Source organism: Coloeus monedula (genome assembly GCF_965178545.1).
Source record: "Coloeus monedula genome assembly, chromosome: 24".
Classification (NCBI taxonomy): domain Eukaryota; kingdom Metazoa; phylum Chordata; class Aves; order Passeriformes; family Corvidae; genus Coloeus; species Coloeus monedula.
In genome coordinates this window covers 3,197,724-3,219,886 of record NC_138804.1, presented here as the reverse complement: position 1 = coordinate 3,219,886, position 22,163 = coordinate 3,197,724, and the positions used below count along the sequence as shown (strand labels likewise).

The 22,163-nt window shown below is 52.6% G+C and overlaps 3 protein-coding genes across 3 annotated transcripts; 1 reads left to right on the top strand and 2 right to left on the bottom strand.

Moving 5' to 3' along the window:
- Positions 1 to 339: 339 nt before the first annotated feature.
- COL8A2 (collagen type VIII alpha 2 chain) lies at positions 340 to 2,907 on the top strand. The gene has a single exon (XM_082296760.1). The coding sequence runs from the start codon at positions 351 to 353 to the stop codon at positions 2,268 to 2,270; it is 1,920 nt and encodes a 639-aa protein (XP_082152886.1). The 5' UTR covers positions 340 to 350; the 3' UTR covers positions 2,271 to 2,907.
- A 2,078-nt stretch (positions 2,908 to 4,985) lies between these two features.
- Positions 4,986 to 11,807, bottom strand: ADPRS (ADP-ribosylserine hydrolase; the record flags this gene model as incomplete). Its single annotated transcript, XM_082296761.1, has 6 exons — positions 4,986 to 7,972; positions 8,473 to 8,573; positions 8,665 to 8,849; positions 8,939 to 9,146; positions 9,900 to 9,996; positions 11,579 to 11,807. The coding sequence occupies 6 exons, from the start codon at positions 11,805 to 11,807 to the stop codon at positions 7,680 to 7,682; spliced, it is 1,113 nt and encodes a 370-aa protein (XP_082152887.1). The 3' UTR covers positions 4,986 to 7,679.
- Positions 11,808 to 12,162: 355 nt separating this feature from the next.
- On the bottom strand, positions 12,163 to 17,008 carry TEKT2 (tektin 2; the record flags this gene model as incomplete). The annotated part of the gene is made up of 9 exons (XM_082296742.1): positions 16,837 to 17,008; positions 16,329 to 16,454; positions 15,486 to 15,691; positions 14,861 to 15,004; positions 14,284 to 14,398; positions 13,850 to 13,957; positions 13,328 to 13,471; positions 13,044 to 13,123; positions 12,163 to 12,364 (listed from the first exon to the last, which is right to left on the bottom strand). Exons 1-9 carry the CDS (start codon positions 16,990 to 16,992, stop codon positions 12,163 to 12,165), a joined length of 1,281 nt encoding a protein of 426 aa, XP_082152868.1. The 5' UTR covers positions 16,993 to 17,008.
- Between the last annotated feature and the right edge of the window lie 5,155 nt (positions 17,009 to 22,163).

The window sequence follows — 22,163 nt, the reverse complement described above, 5'->3', positions numbered from 1 at the left end:
GCAGCAGGAGGTTTGAATCCAGCTCCAAAAACATCCTGCAGTAACTCATCACAAAACAGCTCTGCCTGAGCTGACAGCAAGCGCTGGCACCTTCCATGGTGTCACCTGACATCATGGAGGGATGTGAGGCTGGAATGAGAACCCTGGGCTTTAGCCTTGCCTCAGGACAGCCCTGCTGATGTGGGGACCCAGGAAGCTGCTGTGGCTATGTTTAATTGGAAGGGTCCCCCTTGAAGCCCTGCCCAGGCCATGCAGAGACCCCGGCTCCAACATCCCAAGGACATCCTGCACCTGCACACTCCTTGCTGACCGCCAGCTCTAGTGACACTGTGTCTCCTCTTTCCACAGACATGCCGCCGCTGCTGCCCATGGACCTCAAAGGGGAGCCAGGACCACCAGGGAAGCCTGGCCCACGTGGACCCCCCGGGCCCCCCGGCTACCCAGGAAAACCGGGCACGGGGAAGCCAGGAATGCATGGCCAGCCTGGGCCCGCTGGGCCCCCTGGCTTCTCGGGCATTGGGAAACCCGGCATCCCAGGACTCCCCGGAAAGGCGGGTATGAAAGGGATGCCCGGAGCCAAGGGCGAACCTGGCATGCGAGGGGAGCAAGGGCCGCGGGGACTTCCCGGCCCGCCGGGCCTGCCCGGGCCAGCCGGCCTCTCTGTAAATGGGAAGCCGGGTCCCCAGGGCGGCCCCGGCCTGCCCGGGTTTCGGGGCGAGCCTGGCCCGAAAGGAGAGCCGGGTCCCCGCGGAGAACGAGGGATGAAGGGTGAAAACGGCGTGGGGAAGCCAGGGTTACCGGGGCCCCGGGGGAACGGGGGCCCTCCCGGCCCCGCGGGGCCCCCAGGGCCCGCCGGTGTTGGGAAGCCCGGCCTCGCTGGGCTGCCGGGCGCGCCGGGGGACAAGGGCGACATGGGCCCCCCGGGCGGGCCGGGTGTCACTGGGGAGCCCGGCCCTGTGGGGCCGCGGGGACCCCCGGGGATCGATGGGATCGGTGTCCCGGGCGTCGCGGGGGTGCCGGGGATACAGGGCCCCATGGGACCGAAGGGAGAGCCCGGGATCCGCGGCCTCCCTGGCCTGCCAGGCCCCACGGGCTATGGGAAACCGGGCTTGCCAGGCCTGAAAGGAGACCGCGGGCAGCCCGGGGCGCAGGGAGCCATCGGCGATAAGGGGGAGCCCGGCGTTGATGGGGAGCCGGGCGAGCCGGGCCCTGCCGGCATCATCGGCCCGCCGGGCCCACCGGGGTCCATGGGGCTGCCGGGCAAGCACGGGCTGCCCGGCTCCAAGGGGGATGTGGGGCCGAGCGGGCCCCCGGGAATGCCGGGGATGCGCGGCGACCAGGGCCCGAACGGCTTCGCGGGGAAGCCGGGGGTGCCGGGGGAAAGGGGCTTGCCCGGGTCACTGGGACCTCCCGGCCCAACGGGCCCCAAAGGTGAACCAGGGTTCATCGGCCTTCCGGGGGTGCCTGGATTAACGGGGGGCCCCGGGCCCAAAGGGGACGGTGGGATCCCGGGGCAGCCGGGGCTGCGGGGCCCCTCCGGCATCCCGGGATTGCAAGGACCTGCTGGTCCCATGGGGCCTCAGGGGTTACCAGGCTTGAAAGGGGAGCCCGGGCTCCCTGGCATTCCTGGCGAGGGGAAGACCGGTGAGCCTGGCATGGCCGGACCCATCGGCCCACCTGGAATGCCAGGAACACCAGGGCTGAACGGACCACCAGGCCCACCAGGGCCACCCGGGCCACCAGGAGCGCCAGGAGTGCTGGACGAGACGGGCATCGCAGGGCTGCACCTGCCGGACGGTGGCGTGGAGGGGGCTGTGCTGGGCAACGGGAAGCCGGGCAAGCCACAGTATGGCCGAGGAGAGCTCGCTGCCCGCATTGCGCCGGCTTTCACTGCCATCCTCACCTCCCCCTTCCCTGCATCTGGCATGCCTGTTAAGTTTGACCGGACCTTGTATAACGGGCACAATGGCTACAACCCGGTCACCGGGATCTTCACCTGCCCCGTATCCGGAATCTACTACTTTGCCTACCACGTGCACGTCAAAGGGACCAACGTTTGGGTGGCCCTGTATAAGAACAACGTGCCAGCCACCTACACCTACGATGAGTACAAAAAGGGGTACCTGGACCAGGCCTCGGGCAGTGCCGTGCTTGAACTCAAGGAGAATGACCAGGTCTGGGTACAAATGCCCTCGGACCAGGCCAACGGGCTGTACTCCACGGAATACATCCACTCCTCTTTCTCCGGGTTCCTGCTCTGCCCCACATAACGGCTGTTGGGCACTTTTCCTTTACACCCACTTTAGCCATAAACTTTTTTTTTTTTTTTTTTGATAAAAAAGTGTTTTAAAATTAATACAAAAAAGAAAAATCACTGGGAAGAATGCGCAAGACATTGTCGTGGGACCTTGCTTCATGCTGTTTGATCCATGAGTCAAGAGGGTAATTGGGAAGGAGACATCTATCCATCTATCTTTCTCTTTTTGGGGGAGGGAGAAGGGAGGGAGGGGAGCGACTTCCTCAGCAAAGCATATTTGGAATAAGTTTTACCCCAGTGACTGGACATCAAACACAGGAACGTGCTTGGGATGGCAAGGATCTGGCTCTGTGATCCAGAGAGGGTCAGCTGGAAGACCAGACCCCCCCCCAGCCTGTATCAAGTGCCCTCGTTTCCCATTTGGAATGCTAGATAAATAAATCCAGCTGTGTCATGGCTGGCATGTTTGGTAACCAACACAGGGTCCCAGGCACTTACACAAACCCATAGAGCAGCAGGGATCCACGCTGGATTGAGAAATTTCCTTCCAAACCACCAGATGCCCAAGTTCCAGGCTCACTGACGCCTGTTTTTCCAGACTGTGCTTTGGGGCAGTCTCTCCGATTCACTCTGGATTCAGTGTGGTTGGATTTATAATCCTAAAAAGTGGAACACTTTGCATAAGCACCTTCTTCTAAGAAGTAAATATTATTTTTAACCCTTCCCCCCCAGCACCTTTAGGAATAAAACCATCCAGGCACTGGTACCTGGGACCAGTTCCAAAGGCAGTGAGGGAAGCTGGGACCCCCATGATGAACAACGATCCACTCTCTCCATTCACCTGCTGGGAAATCCAAGGGCTGGTCCTGTCCCGTCTGTCTCTGCAGCCCAAAGACTTGCTTGGCCTCAGGAGCATCTCTGCCCACACAAGGATGGCAGTGCGAGCCTAGCTCACGGTGCTGCCAGCTGGTGTGACATAAGGAAGTGCCACTGATGGACAACTTGCTTTTCCTGTCTATTTCAGGATGTGTGAACTCTTGCATTGGTGTCCCCCCTTTCTCTGGGGATCTTGGAATTAAGAAAAAATAGTGCTGGTTCTAACTTTCCACGCAGTGATTTCACCACGGTGCTATGACCCATTTAACAACATGACTTACAAGTGTAGTGCAATATGTACCTGTGACAGGGCACCAGCCCCAGGGCCACCCTGTGACTTAGGTTAAAGAAATCAACATTTGCCTGTTGTTACCACTTTGTCTCTCTAATGCTTGGAGCATTACTGACCCGAGCATGAGCTGCAGGGCTCTGGGCCAGGTGTGACAGCACTGCCCACACAGATCCTGTGGCTCTGCAGGTTTTCTCACAGTAGAACAGTCACTGCCACTTCCAGGACAGGGATGCTGCTCATCCCAGGGCAGGAGCATGCTGCTGAAGTCAATCCATGTGCATATCCCACTGCATGTCCCTCTGCAAAGGCACATCCCTGAGAAACAGCAACAATTTGGTCACCAGCTCTGATCTTTGCATTTTCCTAAAGCCTGTTTGATGGCCAAAGAAATGTAGTGAGACTGGGACTGGGCTTGTTTTCCAGATGGACTCTACGAGATATTTAAACAACTTTTCTTTTCCTATTTCTGTTTTGTTTGTTTGTTTTCTCCTCAAGTCTGTCCTGTGTTTCTGCCTCTTGCCATTCAGGCCTTCCTCTTAAAAACTCACCTATCCCTGAAATTAAGAGTTTGCTGTTGAAAGGTCAGTGCTCCGGGCACTGCCTGTTGGGGCTGTGTCCCCTCCCTGGGATCTTCTCCCTGGAAATTTCTCTTCTTAGGCAGAGATGAAACTCCTCAAGCTGAAAGGTGTCTGATCCCACTGGATGTTTTTAACTCCTGAGGGCGGGGTCAGGACTATTTGGGTTGTGATTCTCACAGGTTATTTCCCAGCAGGAACAGTCCCTAAAATTAAAAGTGGAAGCTCAGATGATGTTTCCAAGCCCAGGTTTGGTAGGGGAGGGTGCTGGGAGGGGACCTGTCTCCTTTCCTGTGGAGAACAGAGGGATTTGAGCTGGTCCAGCCCCACCACGCGCATGACCCGCACAGGGCCAGGAGCTGCCACGCCTGGTGGGAGCTTCATCCCGCTCCTCAAAGTGACTTATTTATACTGTGCCTAATCTACAGCCCATCTCCTGTTCTGTTTCACTCCAAACTTCTTGTTCGAGCTGGCAAAAAGCAACGACCAAACTCCTCACTGTAACCACCCCCAGATTAAGTTCGTGCTGTAGATACTGTTTTGCAATTCCACTTTCCCTTCACGTGCAGAGCGAACCCATAATCACCCCTCGCAGCTATTTAACCTCTTACATTTACACACTAATGGAAAGCAAAGATATTACACGCACATAGTTAGGCTAAAAAAACGATGCACAGGATGAGGGAGGCTGTTCACTCTCCAGAAGGATTTTTTTCTGGAATACTGAGTACATATTAGCCAGCAGAAAGGATTATTTTCTGTCGTGTGTGTGAGCGCGTGGGATTTTGGTTTCAATCACAAGAATAAAAAAGGTTGGGTTGGATGAGGTATGTCTATTTTTAATGCTGAAAACTGCATTACAATGTGCATTTTTATATACAAATTCTTACTATTTTTTTTAAATTTGCCTCTAGTATCTTCATTTCTAACCTAGTATATAGAGGTTTTTAGTTTTGTAAATACTTATTACATGCACTGTCCTAGTAAAAGTTGGTTTAAAATGCACTCTTTGTGACCCAAAACTGACCTGCTCTTCACAACTAAAACTGCAGTACTTGATTGTATTGACAAACATCAATAAAACTTATTGTATAGAGGTGGGCTCAGCTGTGCTTTGTCCTGGGACTTGCTCTCATGCAGTTCTCTTACCCTTTATGCTCACCTCAAATCTCCTCACTCCCAGCAGATTCCCTCACTAAATAATATCCTTATGCAAAAAGTTATTGCATGTTTCTTATGATTAAGGAAAAGACTCCTGTCGCTAGAAATTCTGTTTTAGAAAAGGTTGAAACCCAGATCCTTCCAGCCTGGTGATTATTAATTTGAAGAACTCAAGCTGAAGTCTTAGGGATTCCCTTTCCCTTCTGTGTGGTTTTTTTCCATTTTTTTATCCTATATCATACACCTTGTGCACAGCCAACCTCCATCCTGAGCTAGTCAGGAACACTCAGGACTGGTGAATCACCTGCAAAGCACCTTCACAGGCTCACAGTCCAAAGAAAAGAAAATGTATTTTCCCACCTGATCTCACCCAGCAGAGGCAAAACATTTCCTGGGACGCCTAGCTGACACACGGGCACCTTCAAAAGCTCATTCCAAGGAACAAGCTATCCTCCTGCTGCCATCCATGGGGCTCCCAGCAAATTCCCTGGTCTCTGCACCATCATCACACGCTGGATTCCAGCACCTGAACTCCTTCCACAGGCTGAGAAGGAAAAGGGGCCTTTCCAAAGGCTCTCCCTGCAATACCCAGTGTCAACTCACCCTTGTACCAAGAACCACTCCTGGTCCTCTTGGCACTGAGGATGCACAACCTCCTGACTTGAGTGAAAACACAGGAGCAGTGGCTACTTAACAAAGATAACTTTCCAAGGAAACTGAAAGGTTTAGCACACATCTAAATTTTGGCCCAAAGAGCTCTAGTCTTTAAACAGGAACTCTTTGCTTGTCAGGAGTTCCAAACATTTAAAATTATAAAGCTGCTTTAAAAGAAAAATATCTTCTTTTAAATAATTCCATGAATCTGGTTGCCCCTCTGGCAGAATAATGTGGAAAACCTGATATTTCACAGCTCAGATCTGCAGCACAATACAAAAATATACAACAGACCAAAATTCCACATGTTCCCAGGACAAGAATCCATTTATACAAGGAAAACCCATTAAAGCATCACACAAAAGACTGGCACTTGAAGGAAGCAGACTACAGGGAAAACTGGAAGGACCCGTGGCAGCCAGACTCCCACATGTGCATGCAACCTGACACAGCCACCACGTGCCGACACCACCGGGGAGCACAACGGCCACTTCCCGGTGTCACAAGACATAGTGGAGAAATAACAAGAGTTACACTGTCACATTCAAGTTTATAAACATTTCCATATGATGACATTTTGTTTTCAATTATTAAAAAACTTCCAACCCTTTCTAGATGTGCCATTCCCAAGCTGTTTCTCCCTTTTTGATCAGCTCCACTAAGAAAAGGTTTTAAATGTAAAATTCTGGAATACAGCTGTGCTAGAATGTTCTTGGCCACCAGCACCAGCTTCTTTTAAACACTGATGCCCCCAATTAACCCACCTTTCCCTTTAATTTTGGGGCAATTCTTACCAAGTACAAAGGCTTAGACTGTGGTAAGTTAACTCCTGCATCCTGCTCAAGTCACTTTTGTGACTGACTGCAGCAGAACCAGGAATTCTATCCCTGTACTACCTCCACTCCCAGATTGGCACTCTACAGGAGCTGGACTCCGATGATGCTTGGCGGTCCCTTTCAACTCGGGGTATTCTGTGATTTAAACAGGAATCTCACTTGGTGCTCTGGGCATACACAGGACTTCAAAAATACAGGATGCATGGGTTAGGAACACAGGAGCAGCCAGAGTGGCTGCAGCAGTGTGAGAGCAGCTGTGCAAGGGGGCACAAAGTACAGCAGGTGCCTGTAGGATCACAGGGCCAAGGACACAGGAGGAGCAGCAATTAGTGACACCCTCTCCCAGCAGGGACAACAAGCCAGCTGGGATTGTCTGCAGGCATCAAAGGTCTCTCACAGAGCCATCAGCAATGCAAAGAAATCCCTTCTCCCTTCTCTGGCACTTCTCATTCTGCCTTTAGGGCAACACACCTCCCAGGGAAGTCTGCGCTCCATGATCCTAAGTCAGCACAGGTGACAACGTGGGCCACCAGGTCTCTCTGGTGACTCCTGTGACATCTCTTATCCGGCCAGCTGAGAGTGACCTGCTGCTGTACGAGGGGTGTGGAGACTCCCAAAACCACTGGACAAGCCACTGACCACCAAAACACAGCCCATGGACACAGGAGCAGAGGAAAACAGGGAGAAAGTCCACGGATTCAGACACCCGCCAGTAACTGCAATGACAAATGGCACAACAGTGGACAAAGCAGATATCCTATGGAAAATGAGACACTCCTGTACACTCAGGGGAGCTGCACCAACTGTCCAAGTGCAGCCACTTCCCAGATGATCCGTGACTGAAGGGGATGTCCCCTCTTTTCCAAGCTGGCTCATGCTCCCAGCTCCCAGCTGACAGCAGCAGGCACCCTTCCCAGGTGAGGCTCGCTGGCGTTGGCCGATGGTGCGGATCCACCACTGGGTCTGACCAGAGAAGCAGAGCTGACCATCCCTTCGCCTTCAGAAAAGCCCTGGAGCTGCCCCGGAGCTCAGAGCCGCTGGCAGTAGAGTTCATGGAGGCTCTTGGCCATCCTCTGGGTCTCCTGGAAAGCCTCACAGCTCTGCTCCCAGCTCGGGGGCACCTGCTCCTCCCCGTAATAGGCGCCGGCAATGGCCCCCGCCATGGTGGCGATGGTGTCCGTGTCCCCCCCCAGGGAGATGCAGTAGATGATGGTTCTCTGCAGGGCATTGTAGTGGTCAGGAATGTCGGGATCAGCGTCCATGCAGCGCAGGAAGGAGTAAATGGCAGTGGGGACGGAGCGCAGAGCAGCGATGCCATTGCCTGGAACACACCCTGTCATCACCCTCTGGCTTCCTTCCTTTTCCCTTCCTACTGTAACTTCCTGTTGCCAGTGACTTTCCATAAAGATATCATGGATTTTACCAGGAAAAGGTGCAAGTTGGTGCCTCAGAAACCCCCCAGTTCCCCAGTACCACTCACATCCTGCAGAACAATTCCCAGTTACCCCAATATAGTCTGGCATACCCATATACCCATCCCCATCCAACATGACAACCCAAGAGCACTTAAGAGATCTTGGAATATTAAGAAACATTATGAAGATAACATTTCCTTAATAAGACCTTTTTTTCCTGTCAATACAGCGAGGGAATCACTGAGCTGAGACTCAGAATTCCTGTCAGGTGAGCACAGGCAGCTTTTCCAGCACATTCTGTGCCTGACAGGCTGAAGAGGAATCTGAGGGAAGACACATCTACCAGGCTTGCTGAGTTAGTCCTGCTTCCAGCTTTCCTAATGCTTGTACTAAGAAAGGTACTCACCCAACTCAAACAATACATCTGCTTTGGGAATGCTGCTGAGCTCCAAAAATTCCTTGATTTTCTTTAGACGCCTGGAAAATGGTAAATCCTCAAATCCCAGCCTGCAAACAGAGAGTGCAGTGAAGAGGAGAGAATGTGAAGAGCCAGAACAAACCACCACAGCAGGGTTGGGGCTTCCCCCCAGCTACTCACGCTCGGGCATCACTGAGAGACTTGTCATCCGCCTCCACATGCTCCATGTGGCTGATGAGCTGCTCCAGGAAGGCTTCCCTGCTGAGCCCTTCCTGCAGTGCCAGGTGCACGGCCAGGGCCTGCAGGATGGCCCCGTTGTAGCCCAGGGAGTTGGAGTGGGTCAGCTCTGCGCTCAGCTTCGCAAACTGCCGAAGAAACCCCAATGTCAGCAAAGCCTCCTGGGACACTCCCCTGGCAGCAGGGACATCCAGAGGAGCCCAGAATGTTCTGTTACCTTCTTAACATCCTGGACATCGGAGTAGACGAGGGAGATGCCGGCCACCCTCATGGCCCCACCGTTCCCATAGGAGCCCTTCCCATTGAACTGGGCTCTCGCAGGCTCAAACACATCATTGCACTTGGGGCTCAGGAGCTTCTTGAAGACGTTGACCACAGCCATCCCATAACCCCTGTTGGGCTCCTTCTTGAACTCCTCCGCAAACCTGGTGTGGGCAGGGGGGAAAACACCCGGAGGGTTTGGTCTGTTACTGAGGTGTGTGATTGGATGAAGCCTCTTGCTACAGTGAATTAGTAACACACACGTAAATCTGTGACAGTCAGGGTTCAGTGATTCAGTTCGGCAGAGAAACAATTCCCAAAGAACAGTGTGAAAGCAGGATGTATAAACATCACCTTCCATAACCCACTTGTTTCCCTCTCAACTCTGCCTCAAAATAGAACCAAACTAGAAACATTTCCGTGGGTCACAACCACAAGGAAAGTCTTTTGTTCAAGTTCAATTGAAGAGTTTTCTAAACAAAGAAATGCTTTCCCTTAAGTGGAACCAAATGCTCCCAGGGCTGGGGATTCAACAAGGAAACAGATCATAAACAGAGTCAAGCTGAGCTCACTCCTATTCCCTCACTAAATCAAGGGCAGTACAAACATAAATAGCTACAAATAAACATGAAACGAAATGTTTCTGGAATCTCCAAGCATTCTCCTCCCCAAAGGTGAACACACACAGGGCTGACATACAGCAGCGCTGTCCTGTCAAGGCAGCTTCAGACTCCACACTGAAGCCGACGCTGGTGCACAGTCCAAGGCAACGGCAAAGCAACAACAAACTAAAGGATTAACCACCTTTTTCCTAATTTTTCCCCCTCCACAAATTAGTAATGACTCTGCCTCAGCCCCCATCCCCTCCCACAGTCAGTCACAGTGATGGTTTCACCCTCAGGAAGCCTCATCCTCACCTCTTGGCCATGTCGACCTCGTCGAACTCCCGCTTGGCCAGCAGTGACTGCACCACTGACCTGCTCATGGCCGTGTCGTCCGTGTACGGCAGCGACTCTGCAATGGGAGGGCAGAGAGTGACACCTCCAGCCAGGAACAAACTGTGCCTGCCCTTTGCCAGCACCACCCTCATCTCCAAGGCCTGACTGTCACAAGTTGCCTGGAACAGCTGTGGCTGCCCCATCCCTGGCAGTGCCCAAGGCCAGGTTGGACGAGACTTGGAGCAACCTGGGACAGCGGAAGGTGTCCCTGCCCATGGCAGGGGTGGAACTGGATGGGATTTAAGGTCCCTTCCAACCCAAACCTGTCTGGAATTTAAGTTCCCCGGCACTCTGAGCTCAACACTGCCATGGTTGTCAGAGTAAGGAGACACAGCCAGGGAGCTGCATCCACAGCTATAATGACACAGAATGTACTTCAAGATTAGTAAGTCAGGAGAAAATGTCTGACATCCAGAGGCATATATGGACAAGAGAGTCAGGCCAACACAGAATCACAGATTTCCAGGATGGTTTGGGTTGGAAGAGACCTTAAAGACCACAATGTTCCACCCCCTGACATGGGCAGGGACACCTTCCACTATCCCAGGTTGCTCCAAGCCCTGGCCAAGCTGGCCTGGAATACTTCAAGGGATTGGGCAGTCACAGCTTCTCTGAGCAACCTGTGCCAGGGCCTCACCACCCTCACAGGGAAGAATTTCTTGCCAGTATCCCATCTAACCCTGCTCTCTGGCAGTGGGAAGCCATTCCCCCTTGTCCTGTCACTCCAGGCCCTTGTCAATAACCTCCATCTTTCCTGCAGACTTCCCTCAGGCACTGGAAGGCTGCAATCGCTTCCTAACAGTTAAATAACAACTCTGTGCTTCTCTCACTCTTCTCCTCCTCAAATTTTGGTACCTCTGCTCCCTGCTGACACCCGTTCCAAGCACACTCCACCTCAGCTTCCCTGGAGTAGGAGCAGCACGGGGCAAGCACAGCAAACCACGGGTCCCTTTGCATCAGCGGTGTCCCTAAGGAATCCCCAGGGGATCAGGAATGGCCAGGGGTGTTGAACCCCTACAGCACAGGGCACAGGACAGAGCAGGGCAGGGGACAACCAGGGCAGTCAGAGCGGAGATGCCCCACAACCAGGGGAGGAGTAAGGACTGGGGGCACCCATGTTTCGGGGGGGGGGGGGCGGGCAGTGAGGTTGGGGATTCTGCAGATTGGGCACACCCCAAAACCCAGCCCTGGAGGTGCTGAGGAGGGAGGGACACACACAAACCCCAAAGCCCAGCCCTGGAGGTGCTGAGGAGGGAGGGACACACACAAACCCCAAAGCCCAGTCCTGGAGGTGCTGAGGAGGGAGGGACACACACAAACCCCAAAGCCCAGCCCTGGAGGTGCTGAGGAGGGAGGGACACACACAAACCCCAAAGCCCAGTCCTGGAGGTGCTGAGGAGGGAGGGACACACACAAACCCCAAAGCCCAGTCCTGGAGGTGCTGAGGGAGGAGGGGACACACGCACCCCAAAGGTCAGCCCTGGGGATGCTGGGGTCTAACCGGAATCTCTGGGGTGCCGAGTGCCGTGCACAGCGGGGTGTGTGAAGGGGGAACCGGGGGATGTCCCCCGCCCCCCTCCCCGCTCTCCCTCACGCACCTCCACGTGCGCTCCCCGCCGCCTCCCCTCCCTCCTCAGGCGGCGCAGGTTCCAGCCCTTTGAGGAAACTCAGCAGCTCCGGCAGCTTCACGACGCTCCTGCCTTCGAAAACAGCTCCCAGACAATCCCCCAACAACGCCCCGGCCAAGCAGCCCCGGAACCGAGTGAGGCCGGGCCGGGGACGAGCCGGCACCCGCCCGGAGCCTGAGGCCGGACCCGCCGCCGCCATCTTGCCGCGCGCGGCGCCTTCTTCCTCCGGGCCGCCAGGGGGCTGCCGCGCACACTGCCCCCTGGCGGCCCGGAGGGCCGAGGTGCCTACAGCACACTCGCCTGTTCCCTTAATCCCTCCTGGAATCCAGATGGATTTAATCACCGCGGATGACAACTGGGGACAGGCCCTTTATTGTTTATAAATCTCCTCGGAGCGCGGGAGGCTATAAACATCATCCAAGGGCCAGACAGTTATAAAACAAACTAGGAGGAGGATTCCATTCTCCCCAAACACGACGCAGATGTCGCTTTTCCTCGCTACAGAACTGAATCACCGGGAGTTTTCCCCCCACGCTTGCACAATTCCCGGCGCGCTAAGCCAGCTCCAGCTGACTGTTCCTCGGCAGGTTCCTGGTGCGGTTGACAGCGTCAACTTCTGGCTCAAACTTCTCCACAGGGATCACGAGTTTTCTCCGGGTGTCCATGCACTTGTTGTCCAGCTGCAGAGAATTGGTTTTGTAGCCAATATCGGTCTGAATGCGGTGAAGTTGTCGGTAAAGAGCGTCCAAGGCATCCCTGGGAATGAGCAGAAGGGACAGGAGTTGGGATCAAATGCTGCATTGCTTCCCAGGAACAGGCTCCCCAGGGAGCGGTTGCAGCCCTAACCCTGCCAGAGCTCAAGGAACATTTGGAAACCGCTCTCAAGCACAGGGTGGGATTGTTGGGGTGTCCTGTGCAGGGCCAAGAGTTGGTCTCAGTGATTCTTGTGTGTCTCTCCCAACTCAAGATATTCCATGATTCTAAACTGGACAGGAAACACCCAGCTTCCCACTTTCTGGCAGCATTTGGCCCTGTACAAAGAGCAAACTCATCAGATACTCATTGTTTGGGGCAGTGAATAGCAAGCCCACACACTGCTCTGGGAGGGCAGCAGAGATGTGCACCCGGGGAGCTGCCAGGCCACAGCAGCATTTCTGTTCCTTCCTTGTCACTCTCCTTTTTGTCCCTTTTGGAACAGTCAGAGCCTGGACAAGGTCAGAGTTAAGCAGGGGCCGTGGGAGTCCCATTCCCCTCTCAGCACAGACCCCTTGTGCCTGCACCCCACACCCACCAAGCCCAAACAGTGCTGCCCCTTGTGAGCCCAAGAACCACAAGCACCAAAAGGCAGGTGCTGGAGGTGTGCCCAGAGCACCCAGAGCCACATCCCCTCAGGGCAGCGCTGGGCACTGCTGTTCCTGGAGGGCAGGACACTCACTGCGACTCTGTCCGCTTCTGCTGGAGCGCACGGATTGTCCCCTCCAGCTGCTGGACCTCGTCTGTCAGTCCGTACTGAGCCTGCAGGGAGGAGGGGACAGCACTTGACAGGGCTTTGACAAAGGCCACAGTTCCATCGTTTCCCTCTCCCCCAGCTGTGACATTATTTCCTTGCTTTGATATGTCACTGTAGGATCCATTGCTCAGCTGCTCCAAAACTCATCCATGTTTTTCAGAGCCCCCTTCCCGGTCAGTTCCCTGCAGGGACCATGCCAGGTGAGGTACCTGATCCCGGCAGAGCTCAACGTGGGGCCGGTACGTGCGGGTCTCCAGGCGGGTGTGAGCCACTTTCAGATCCAGCGTTCTCTTCCGGAGATCTTCCTCCAACTGTCGGATCTCCTCCTCCATTTCAGCAATTTCTTCCAAGGTCTAAGGACAGACATGTGTCATAAGCAACAGCCAGGGACGCCGACTGGGAAACAGCCCCCATGTGTCCGGGAATTTTGCTGTGCTGGGGATAGATTTTACTCTCAAGGGCTTCTGAAGACTGAATCCTCTGCTTCCACAAGGACGAGGATGGTGCTGCTGAGACAAGGGGTGAAATAAAAAGGCCCAAACCTGGCAGTGCTGCCAAGCAGCACCAGAGAAACACTTGTGAGAGGTGGGATGCTGTTGGGATCACGTGAGCCACTGAACAGCAAACGTGGAAACTTTGCTCAGGCTGAGTTGCTTTCCATGTAACCAACAGCCTTTGGGATTCCATTCCCAACCAAGGTTGTAGTCGATGACCAAAGAAACAACACTTACGTTCTGCTCCTGCCATCTCAGCTCACTAAGGGCCCCTTCCATGTCTCTAATCCTCTTCCTCAGCGCAAACTCTGTAGCTATACGCTGAGCATCCAGCTCATTGTTTGTCTGAGGAAAGAACAGCTCCAGTCACACATGGCTACAAGGTGTCTGTGTCCTGGAAGGTGGGGACAAGCCCAGGAGCAAAACCAGCCAGGTTTGGCTGCTGCCACATGTGTGCAGGTCACACTCTCCCTGTAGCCAAAAGGCAGGGATCGATGGACAGGGACATGTCCTCCAGCCTGCTGAGACTGCTGCAAGCTCTGCAGCATAACCAAGCTCCTGGTTAAACCAGGAGGGCAGCTGCCCCCAGACAGACCCAGAGACGTGCCTGCCACACTCCCACACCAGATCCAGAATGACACCACAGATTCCCGGCCAAGGGAGCAGTTTACCTGGGCAATGCTAAGTGTGATTGCTCCTCGGAGATCAACTGAGGCTCTCATTTCTGCCTCAGCACGGTCCTTGTTGCACTGGCTGTTCAGTTCCCACTCACGAAGTGCAGTTGTTCTGTGAACAAATCAGTTATGAAAATAAATTGAGTGTTTGCAAGATGGCAGCACAAAATGATTCTGGAAAGCTGGAGGTCACATCTTGCCTGATCTCCTCAGAGACTGAACCCCACTGGGCCCAACACCTGCTCTACCCAGGGACACATCCAAACCATGGAAGGGAGTGCCAGGCAAGTGAAAATGTGCAGCAGGTCCCCCTGAGCTGTGCCAGAGGTGACACCACACTGCTGAGTGTCACCTACAGCCAGGTGAGAGGGAGGCAGGGCACCTGGACCCCGCTGGGTTTGGGGTGACAATTTAGCTATCTCCCAAAAGTCTGTGGCTTCCCCATGCCACAGCCAGCTTCTGTTCTGAGCTCTCTCCAAAACCATACCCATCAAGCCTGGACAGAGCATAGAAGGAAAAAGCATCCCAGGGCTCGGCGCAGTTTTGGCCACACAGGGACAGATTGTTTCCTTACCCGTCTGGGATCCGTGTTGGCTTGACCTTGAAGGAGATGTTGCCAGAGGTGACGTTGAAGGACATGCACTGCCGATCAAGTTCCAATGTTTCCACCTTGTGCCGGTGGTCACAGTTCAGCTGCTGACGAGCTTCCTTTAAGAGGCTGTGGAGAGCCAGGCTGGAGTCAGTAGGGAGCAGGCCCAGGGCAGGGGCAGCTCCCAATTCCCAAAGCCTTCATCGCCATGTCAGTCATCTTTGTGAAATGAATGATGAGCTCCCACCCTCCCTGGGAACTGGGCCCGACCTGCCCAGCACTGCCTGCCTGGCTGGTGTCACCCTGGAGAACGGAGCTGCGACAGATTCCCACAGAGTATCAGGGCCTGGGAGCTTTAGCACCTCGTGGCCACTGATTCCTAAACCAAGGCAGGTGGCACAAGAGATCTGGGACAAAATTTCCAAAGGGCGCTTGTGAAGTCTCCCTTGACACACCCTCCTCTGCAAAACCCCAGACCATGAAGATCATCCAAGGTTCCTGTGTGGTTCCCTGCCTGCCTGCCCATCTCAGCATGGCATTAGAAGCACATTAAGTATCTGGGGCCAAGCAAGGAGAGCAGAGTCACTGGCCAAAAGCTGTCACTCCTCACCAGAGCTGTTTGAAGGCTTCGTCCACTCGCTGCTGCAGCTCTTTCTTGGTTTTCTCAATCACCTTCACCTCTCTGAGTAGCTCCTCTTCCACAGGATCCCTCACCACGTCGATGTTACGACGGCTCTCACGGAACGTCAGGCACTCAATGGCAACATCCAAACACAAGTTCTTTGCCTGGAGGGCATTTTCTGCTGCCTCCTTCACCTGGAAGAAGCAGTCAACCAGTGTGGAGGGGATCTTTTAGGGATGGGAGAGAGAAAGGAAGGGGAACCCCCCCATACCATCATTAAGAGGGACTCACACTGTCTTTGCAGTTCTGAAACATTTTATTAAGTCTGGAATAAAAATTGCCAGAGCCAAACACCTTAGTCCTCTACACCTGCCATTTGCATTGGGAATCACACCTTGCTGGCCATTAACAACTCCAGGAGCAGCAGCAGCCTCTGGGTTTAGAACTCACAGTATCAGAGATCTCCTACTGCTACTCTGTATTTAAACCCAAACATTTTTGAAGGATGGTGTTAACATATTTATTATCCTTCAGAGCTTTATAAAAAGTCCAAACAACAAAATCCACCCAGAAATCCAAACAGGAGCATGCAATACACAGCTGCATGACATAGCTTGGCTCAGCTAACAAAGTGGTTTGTTTTCCAGAAGTCATTCCACCAAGTATGGATCTCAGTATAAAATATACATATAATATATAAAAATATATCTAGTGAGAAGCCCCCCTTGAACTCCAGATGGGCTTGCCCATTGCACAAGACAAGCCTCAATTATTTCACATCCCATGTTGAGAGTGCAAGTTCATTTCCGGCCATCTGCCTTCCCAACATACTTTGGTTAAGGCATCAATTTCCAAATCTGTGTCTGTGAGGCATCTGGCCAGGGCCTCTCTCCATCTGTCCACGCTGGTGATACGATCATTGAGGCAGGTTCGGGTGTTGTGCTCATCCCATCTTGCCTGGAATTAGAAAGAAATGCCATTACTCTTTTTAAAATTGTAGTTGTGAATCTTGCTGAAGCCTTTCCCTGTTTTCAGGACTGACTGAGCCTCTCACAGGAATACATGTTGCCATTTGGTCTCACAGTCATTTACACAAATGCAGAGCACAGAGAACAACACGAGTGGCAATGAATGTGAGAAACACACAGGGGGATTTCGTGACAGTACAGATACATCATTGCAAGTGGTTTTACAGGGAGTAAATGTCCATATTTAGCATGTTCTGTACAGGTAAAGCCCTTTATTCCCTCATCCATACACCCAAATCTAGACACTCTCCCCAGCCCCTCAGCCCAATATCCTGACAAACCGGCAGCAGCCCCCCTGCCAGAGGGCCCACCTGGTTGCCAGTTTCGTTGCGGAGAGCTCGTCCTTCCTGCCGGATATGATGGGAATTATAACGCTGCTGTTCAGCGTCGGCCGAGATGAGGAGGGAGTTGTTCTGCCAGTCCGGCATGGTGAAGCGCTGGCCCGGCTTTACACTCAGCGAGGCCATCTTGCCAAACAGGTGACTTAAAGGGAGCGGAAGATTTATGTGTTTATTCATGGAAATACACCCCGAATGGAGCTGCAGCCAAAAACTACTGAGCTCTTCAGGAGAAAAAAAGCACCAAGCTGCAACTCGGCACCTGGCCTAATGCAGACACGTCTTTAAAATGAGGAAGCACAAGGGCAGGTGATGGGAGTCATCCTCTGCCCTGGGCCAGGGGAAAACCCTGTCCACCTGTCCCTCCCTAGGAATGGAGCTGTTTGCAGGGACAAGGAGCTGCTCACAGCACCAGCTCCCATATGGTATTTACTGAGCTTGGACAAAACGGCTGAGGACGTGACTGATTCTGTTGTGCTACCGCTGAAGGCTCAGCCCAGGGCTGTGATCCCAGGAGACTCCAAGGCTTTGCAGGAACAGCAGTTTTTAGGCTTCTTTTTTACCCAGCACATCCCACACAACGCGCAGAAACTGCAGACCCCACTCCAGAAGGTCCGAGGAGCTCCCGAGGGGGCTGCAGCTTCCCAAACCCACGGTCAGGGGCAGTCCTGGGACGGACCCCCTTGGCAGTGGGATATGCCATGGCTGCCCCAGCTCCCGCGGGCACAGGGCACTGAGCCGGGGCTCCTCGAGCACAGCCACCGACACCAAGGGCTGACGGCATGTGCAGCCCAGGAATTCCTGAAGGAAAGGAAACCCGGAGGGAGGGCACAAAGGGCCGCGGGGCACAGGGGCCCGACCACAGGTGGAGGGGAAAGAGGGAAAGGGGAGAAAGAGGGAAAGGGCTCAGCCGCTAGCTCGGAAGGGACCTCACCCCGGGTGGTGTGAGGGCACTCAGCTCCTCCGGGCCGACCGTGCTCCCGTCCCGCCTCAGGGCCGGGCCAGGCCGGGGCCGCTCTCTCCCCTCACCGTTACCAGCAGATTTCCCCCCCCTCTCCCCTCACCGTTCCCAGCCGACCTCCGCTCTCCCCTCACCTTTTCCTGTCGATTCCTCCGCCCCCCCTCCCCTTCCCCTCACCGTTCCCGGCCGACCTCGGCTCTCCCTTCACCATTCAGAGCTGATCCCCGCTCTCTCTCCCCTCAGCGTTCCCGGCCAGTTTCCTCCCTCTCCCCTCACCGTTCCCGGCCAATTTCCCCCTCTCCCCTCACCGTTCCCGGCCGGTCCTCGCTGTCCCCTCACCGTTCCCGGCCGGTTCCCCCCTCTCCCCTCACCGTTCCCCGCTCTCGCGCGGGGCCGTTGCCGGGCGGTCCCGGCGGGTGCGGCGGCGGCTCTTGGGCGGGTAGCGGTGACAGGGACACCGCAAACAGCAGCAAAGCAGCGCCCAAATCAGGGACAAATAATATTGTTTAAAAAAATCCCACAAAATGACCCAGAAAGCAGGAGGGAGCCGGGGGTGTCCACTTCCAGAGCCCTTTCCCATTTCCACAGCAGCCATCCTGCCCCAGGACGGCTGTGGGCACTGCAGCAAGCTCTTGCCTTTTTTTTTTTAATTATTTAAATGGCATTAAAATAAAATTTTTGAAAAGACCGAAAGTAAATGGTTTTCGCTCCTTGGATGTGCCTGGTGCCTCCCTTCGCATCCCAGGACCCAGACCAACACCTCCATCTGCTCCTTGCTTTGGGAATAAATCAAAATGATGCAAGTACAAATAAAGTATCACACATGTGCATTTCAAAAAAAATTTATTTTTCAAATGAATACAGTTCGTTTACAATACACTCAAGTTGATGGTATCTATAGCCAGCAGAGATCGATGACTGCTGTGTCCTATACACAGTCGTACAGAGGTTACAGATGCCTACGAGAGGGAAGGAACAGTGAAAGAAGTCGACATTTTACTGTGCTGGAAGGAAAGCAACTCTTGCAACAGGTAGAAAATTTTGGCAAGAACAATTTGTCCGGAAAGGGAGAAGGGGCAGAGGACACGGCTTCTGCTTAGCAAGTACATCTCAAACACCGACACGTTCCCTCCCACCCCGCACGGCTGCAGCCCACGGTACAAAGAGGCACACATGGTCAAGATGGTTAAGTAAAAATAAAGGCTTTTACCAGTTTGTTTGCCATCCAACTACAATCTATTTGTGCAACGTCTCAAGTCACAGCTCTACTTTATTCTTGAAACATTTCCCTTTTGCTTCGAAAGCCCCCAGGACCTTCATGGTGGGAACACATTCACGCTCCTGCCGAAGCAATGGGAGACCAAAACAGGGGAGCAGTTGCCAGCATATGAGAAAGAGCAGACACATGGGAGGGGATCAATCCACTGGACTGGTTTATAAGAATTTTATTCAGAAAACAAATCCCAAACAGCTTTTTTTTTTTTTTTAAACAACTTAAATACGCAAAATTTCTCTGCGTGACATTGCTTGCAGCAGTCTCCAAAATTAACACAGCTCACTGGCCAGTGATGTTTATGGCACACACAATGCCACCTGAGCCACCTTCTTCCAAAAATCCTTTAATATTGGCTCATTACCAAACACTACCAATTAATGTGAAAGCTCTGAAGTAACACCTGCTGACAGACAATGTCCTCATCCACGATCACACACCTCCAGCCAGGTGAACAGCTGTTTTTCCCTACACCAAGTGCCATTTATCCACCATGAGGCTACCTGGAGAGCTGAACTGCTTATACCAAGGGAGGAGACAAGAACAACAGGCAGGAGGGTCTGTACCCTATGAGCCCAAAGTGTCATAACTCCCCTGGAACCCTGATCTGTACACCAGTGTCTGTAAAAACAACATTTCCAACCCAAAACTTGCTCTGCCAGCCCCACTGCTGTGCTGCAGCTTGATTTTCACACCTGCCTGCAAACAGACACCAAACACAACGAGCTAGAAGCAGGTTTTTCTACAGGAAAACAACATGTAGTTGTCTCAAGGTGAGATTCAACACTGAAAACTGCAAAAATGAGAAGATTTCACTGAAAAACAGAAATCAAGTTAAAAAAAAAAGTAAGTACTACAGCCACAGGAGAGAAGTGATGCACAAAAGTGAGTACCCAGAAGAAGCCATTCTGCACTGCAAAGTTGCCAGAAGCCAAACTCCATCTCTGGCATTCTTCCTCTCACCAAGTTTTGTTGGTGTTCAATTATCCTCACTACTTCAGGAGCAATACTCAAGTTTTCACTCTGCTGGCACACCATCAGGATCCAAAACATCCAAAAATTCTTTAAGTTCAGCATTGCTCCAGGGGGCATCACTTCGCTACTACATCTGAGTGGACACTACCTACCAAGACATGTATTTTCTATCAAAGAAACTGGTTTTGAAGATATTTAAGAGATTTGCAAGTGTAAGCAAAATGAAAGTTTACTAGTAACTATTTTAAAAGCTAACTTTTGCACACCTGTACTGAAATAGGTTGTGGATCTATGATTTATGGGCAAGCATGGCCCTAAAGTCAACATACAGCCATATTTTTGTGTTGCTAGATAGTGTTACAGCATTAATTTCCCAACTGCCAAATGTGTTTGAAAGACCTGTGTAATTCTCAGCAATGAAAAAAACCCCTTTCATTTAAATAAACTTGCCCTCTGAGCGTCTGTTTTACAACAAATGGATTAGTTTAAAGAAAGCAAGATGGCAAACGTGGGACTGACCCCAAGGGCTGCAATGGGATGGGAGGGAAGAGCTCCAGCTCCCAGCAGGGATGGGCTCCAAACAACTGGATTCACTGAAGATGCAAACGTGCAAATTGCACGGGTTTGTATCACGAGGCTACCACTGTCACAACATGGTTCACCCTCAGATCACCCAGTAACTCACTCTCGTAAAGTAATCTGAATCCTCACAAACATCTTCTAGATGAAAAATGAGGCAGAATCGTTTCCCCCAGGTCAGAAAGGGAACCTGCTTCAGAGCCAGCTGGTTCCAGAGCTCCTGGCTGGACAACTCACCAGTATCTCAAAACAGCTTCAAATAGAACCTGTTGGAAAAGCTCTTCAATTTTGGTCTGAAAATCCACTTTTTTTAGCAGCTTAAAGCCCAAACTGGCATCTAAGCACACAGGTGCCTACTTCTGCACAGTGCAGTGTCTACAACAGGGACCTGGTGTCAGAGGATGGGGGATTGTTCCTCTTTCCACACCCAAGTGACCACACGATTCTGTTCTCAGACATCGCCACCCCTTGCTGCTGGCAAACTGCTTTTTGAACTTATCTGTGACATTTAATCCTCACCTCCACGTTCCCACTGAGCCAGAGCTTTGCGCTGCTCCCTGACATTCACTGGGCAACATTCCCCATGTCCCTGCAACCTCCAAATGGGTGGAGAGGGGAGAGGCAATGGAGTGTATGGAAAGCTGCGGGAGCACAGTAAAGAGAGAGGACATCACTGGACAGGCAACATTCAAATAAAGGCAGAATTAATGATTCTCATTAGATAAACATATCAAGGTTAAATTTTATTTTAAAAAATTGCAAGTCTACCAGAAAGTAGGTTTATTTGATGACATTACTCTCCAGAAACCACTTATTTTAAAAGCTTCTCCTCTCTGGGTAGTTCTAATTCACAAATAATTCAGGGCTCACTTTGATGAAGTAATTCAACACAAAACCAACTCTATTCTGAACAAGGACTTCGAGCTTTAAAAACAGTACAAGAAAAATACTAACCATCCTACCAATGCAAATACAGGTTTTTCCAGCTCTGTTCCTGGTCAGAAAAAGGCACATACTTGCTCTCAGTGAGTTCAAGTCCAACACAAACAGTTCAGGACACCCAAGCTCATGTCTGATGTCCCCATCAATGTCCCTGAAAGGCTTGAGCTGATCACAGCTCATCTGACACCCACCCACCTCCTACCCAGTCCTTTGTTTCTACAGGCTTTTGTCACCATTCCCACCCCCACCCTCACATCCAGATCTGATCTGTGCTCCACACAGCCACAGCATCCTCAACATGGCTAATTCCATGCAGGCAGTGGAGGGAGAGAAACCCTGGTCAGGGAATGGGGAGGTAGGTAAGAGCTGAGTAAGAGCAGAGCAACTGCAGTGTTACAGCAAAATGACCTCTACACCTGCCTGCTTCTGTTCCTGGGAGCCAGGCACACCTCAGGACAACCAGGAATCTCTCAGGGCTTCTGTGTTGTACAGAAGGATCACATATTGCTCACAAAACTGCTTGGGTCGGTGCTATCTGAACCAGCGGATCCACTGGAAGCTGCATCTGTT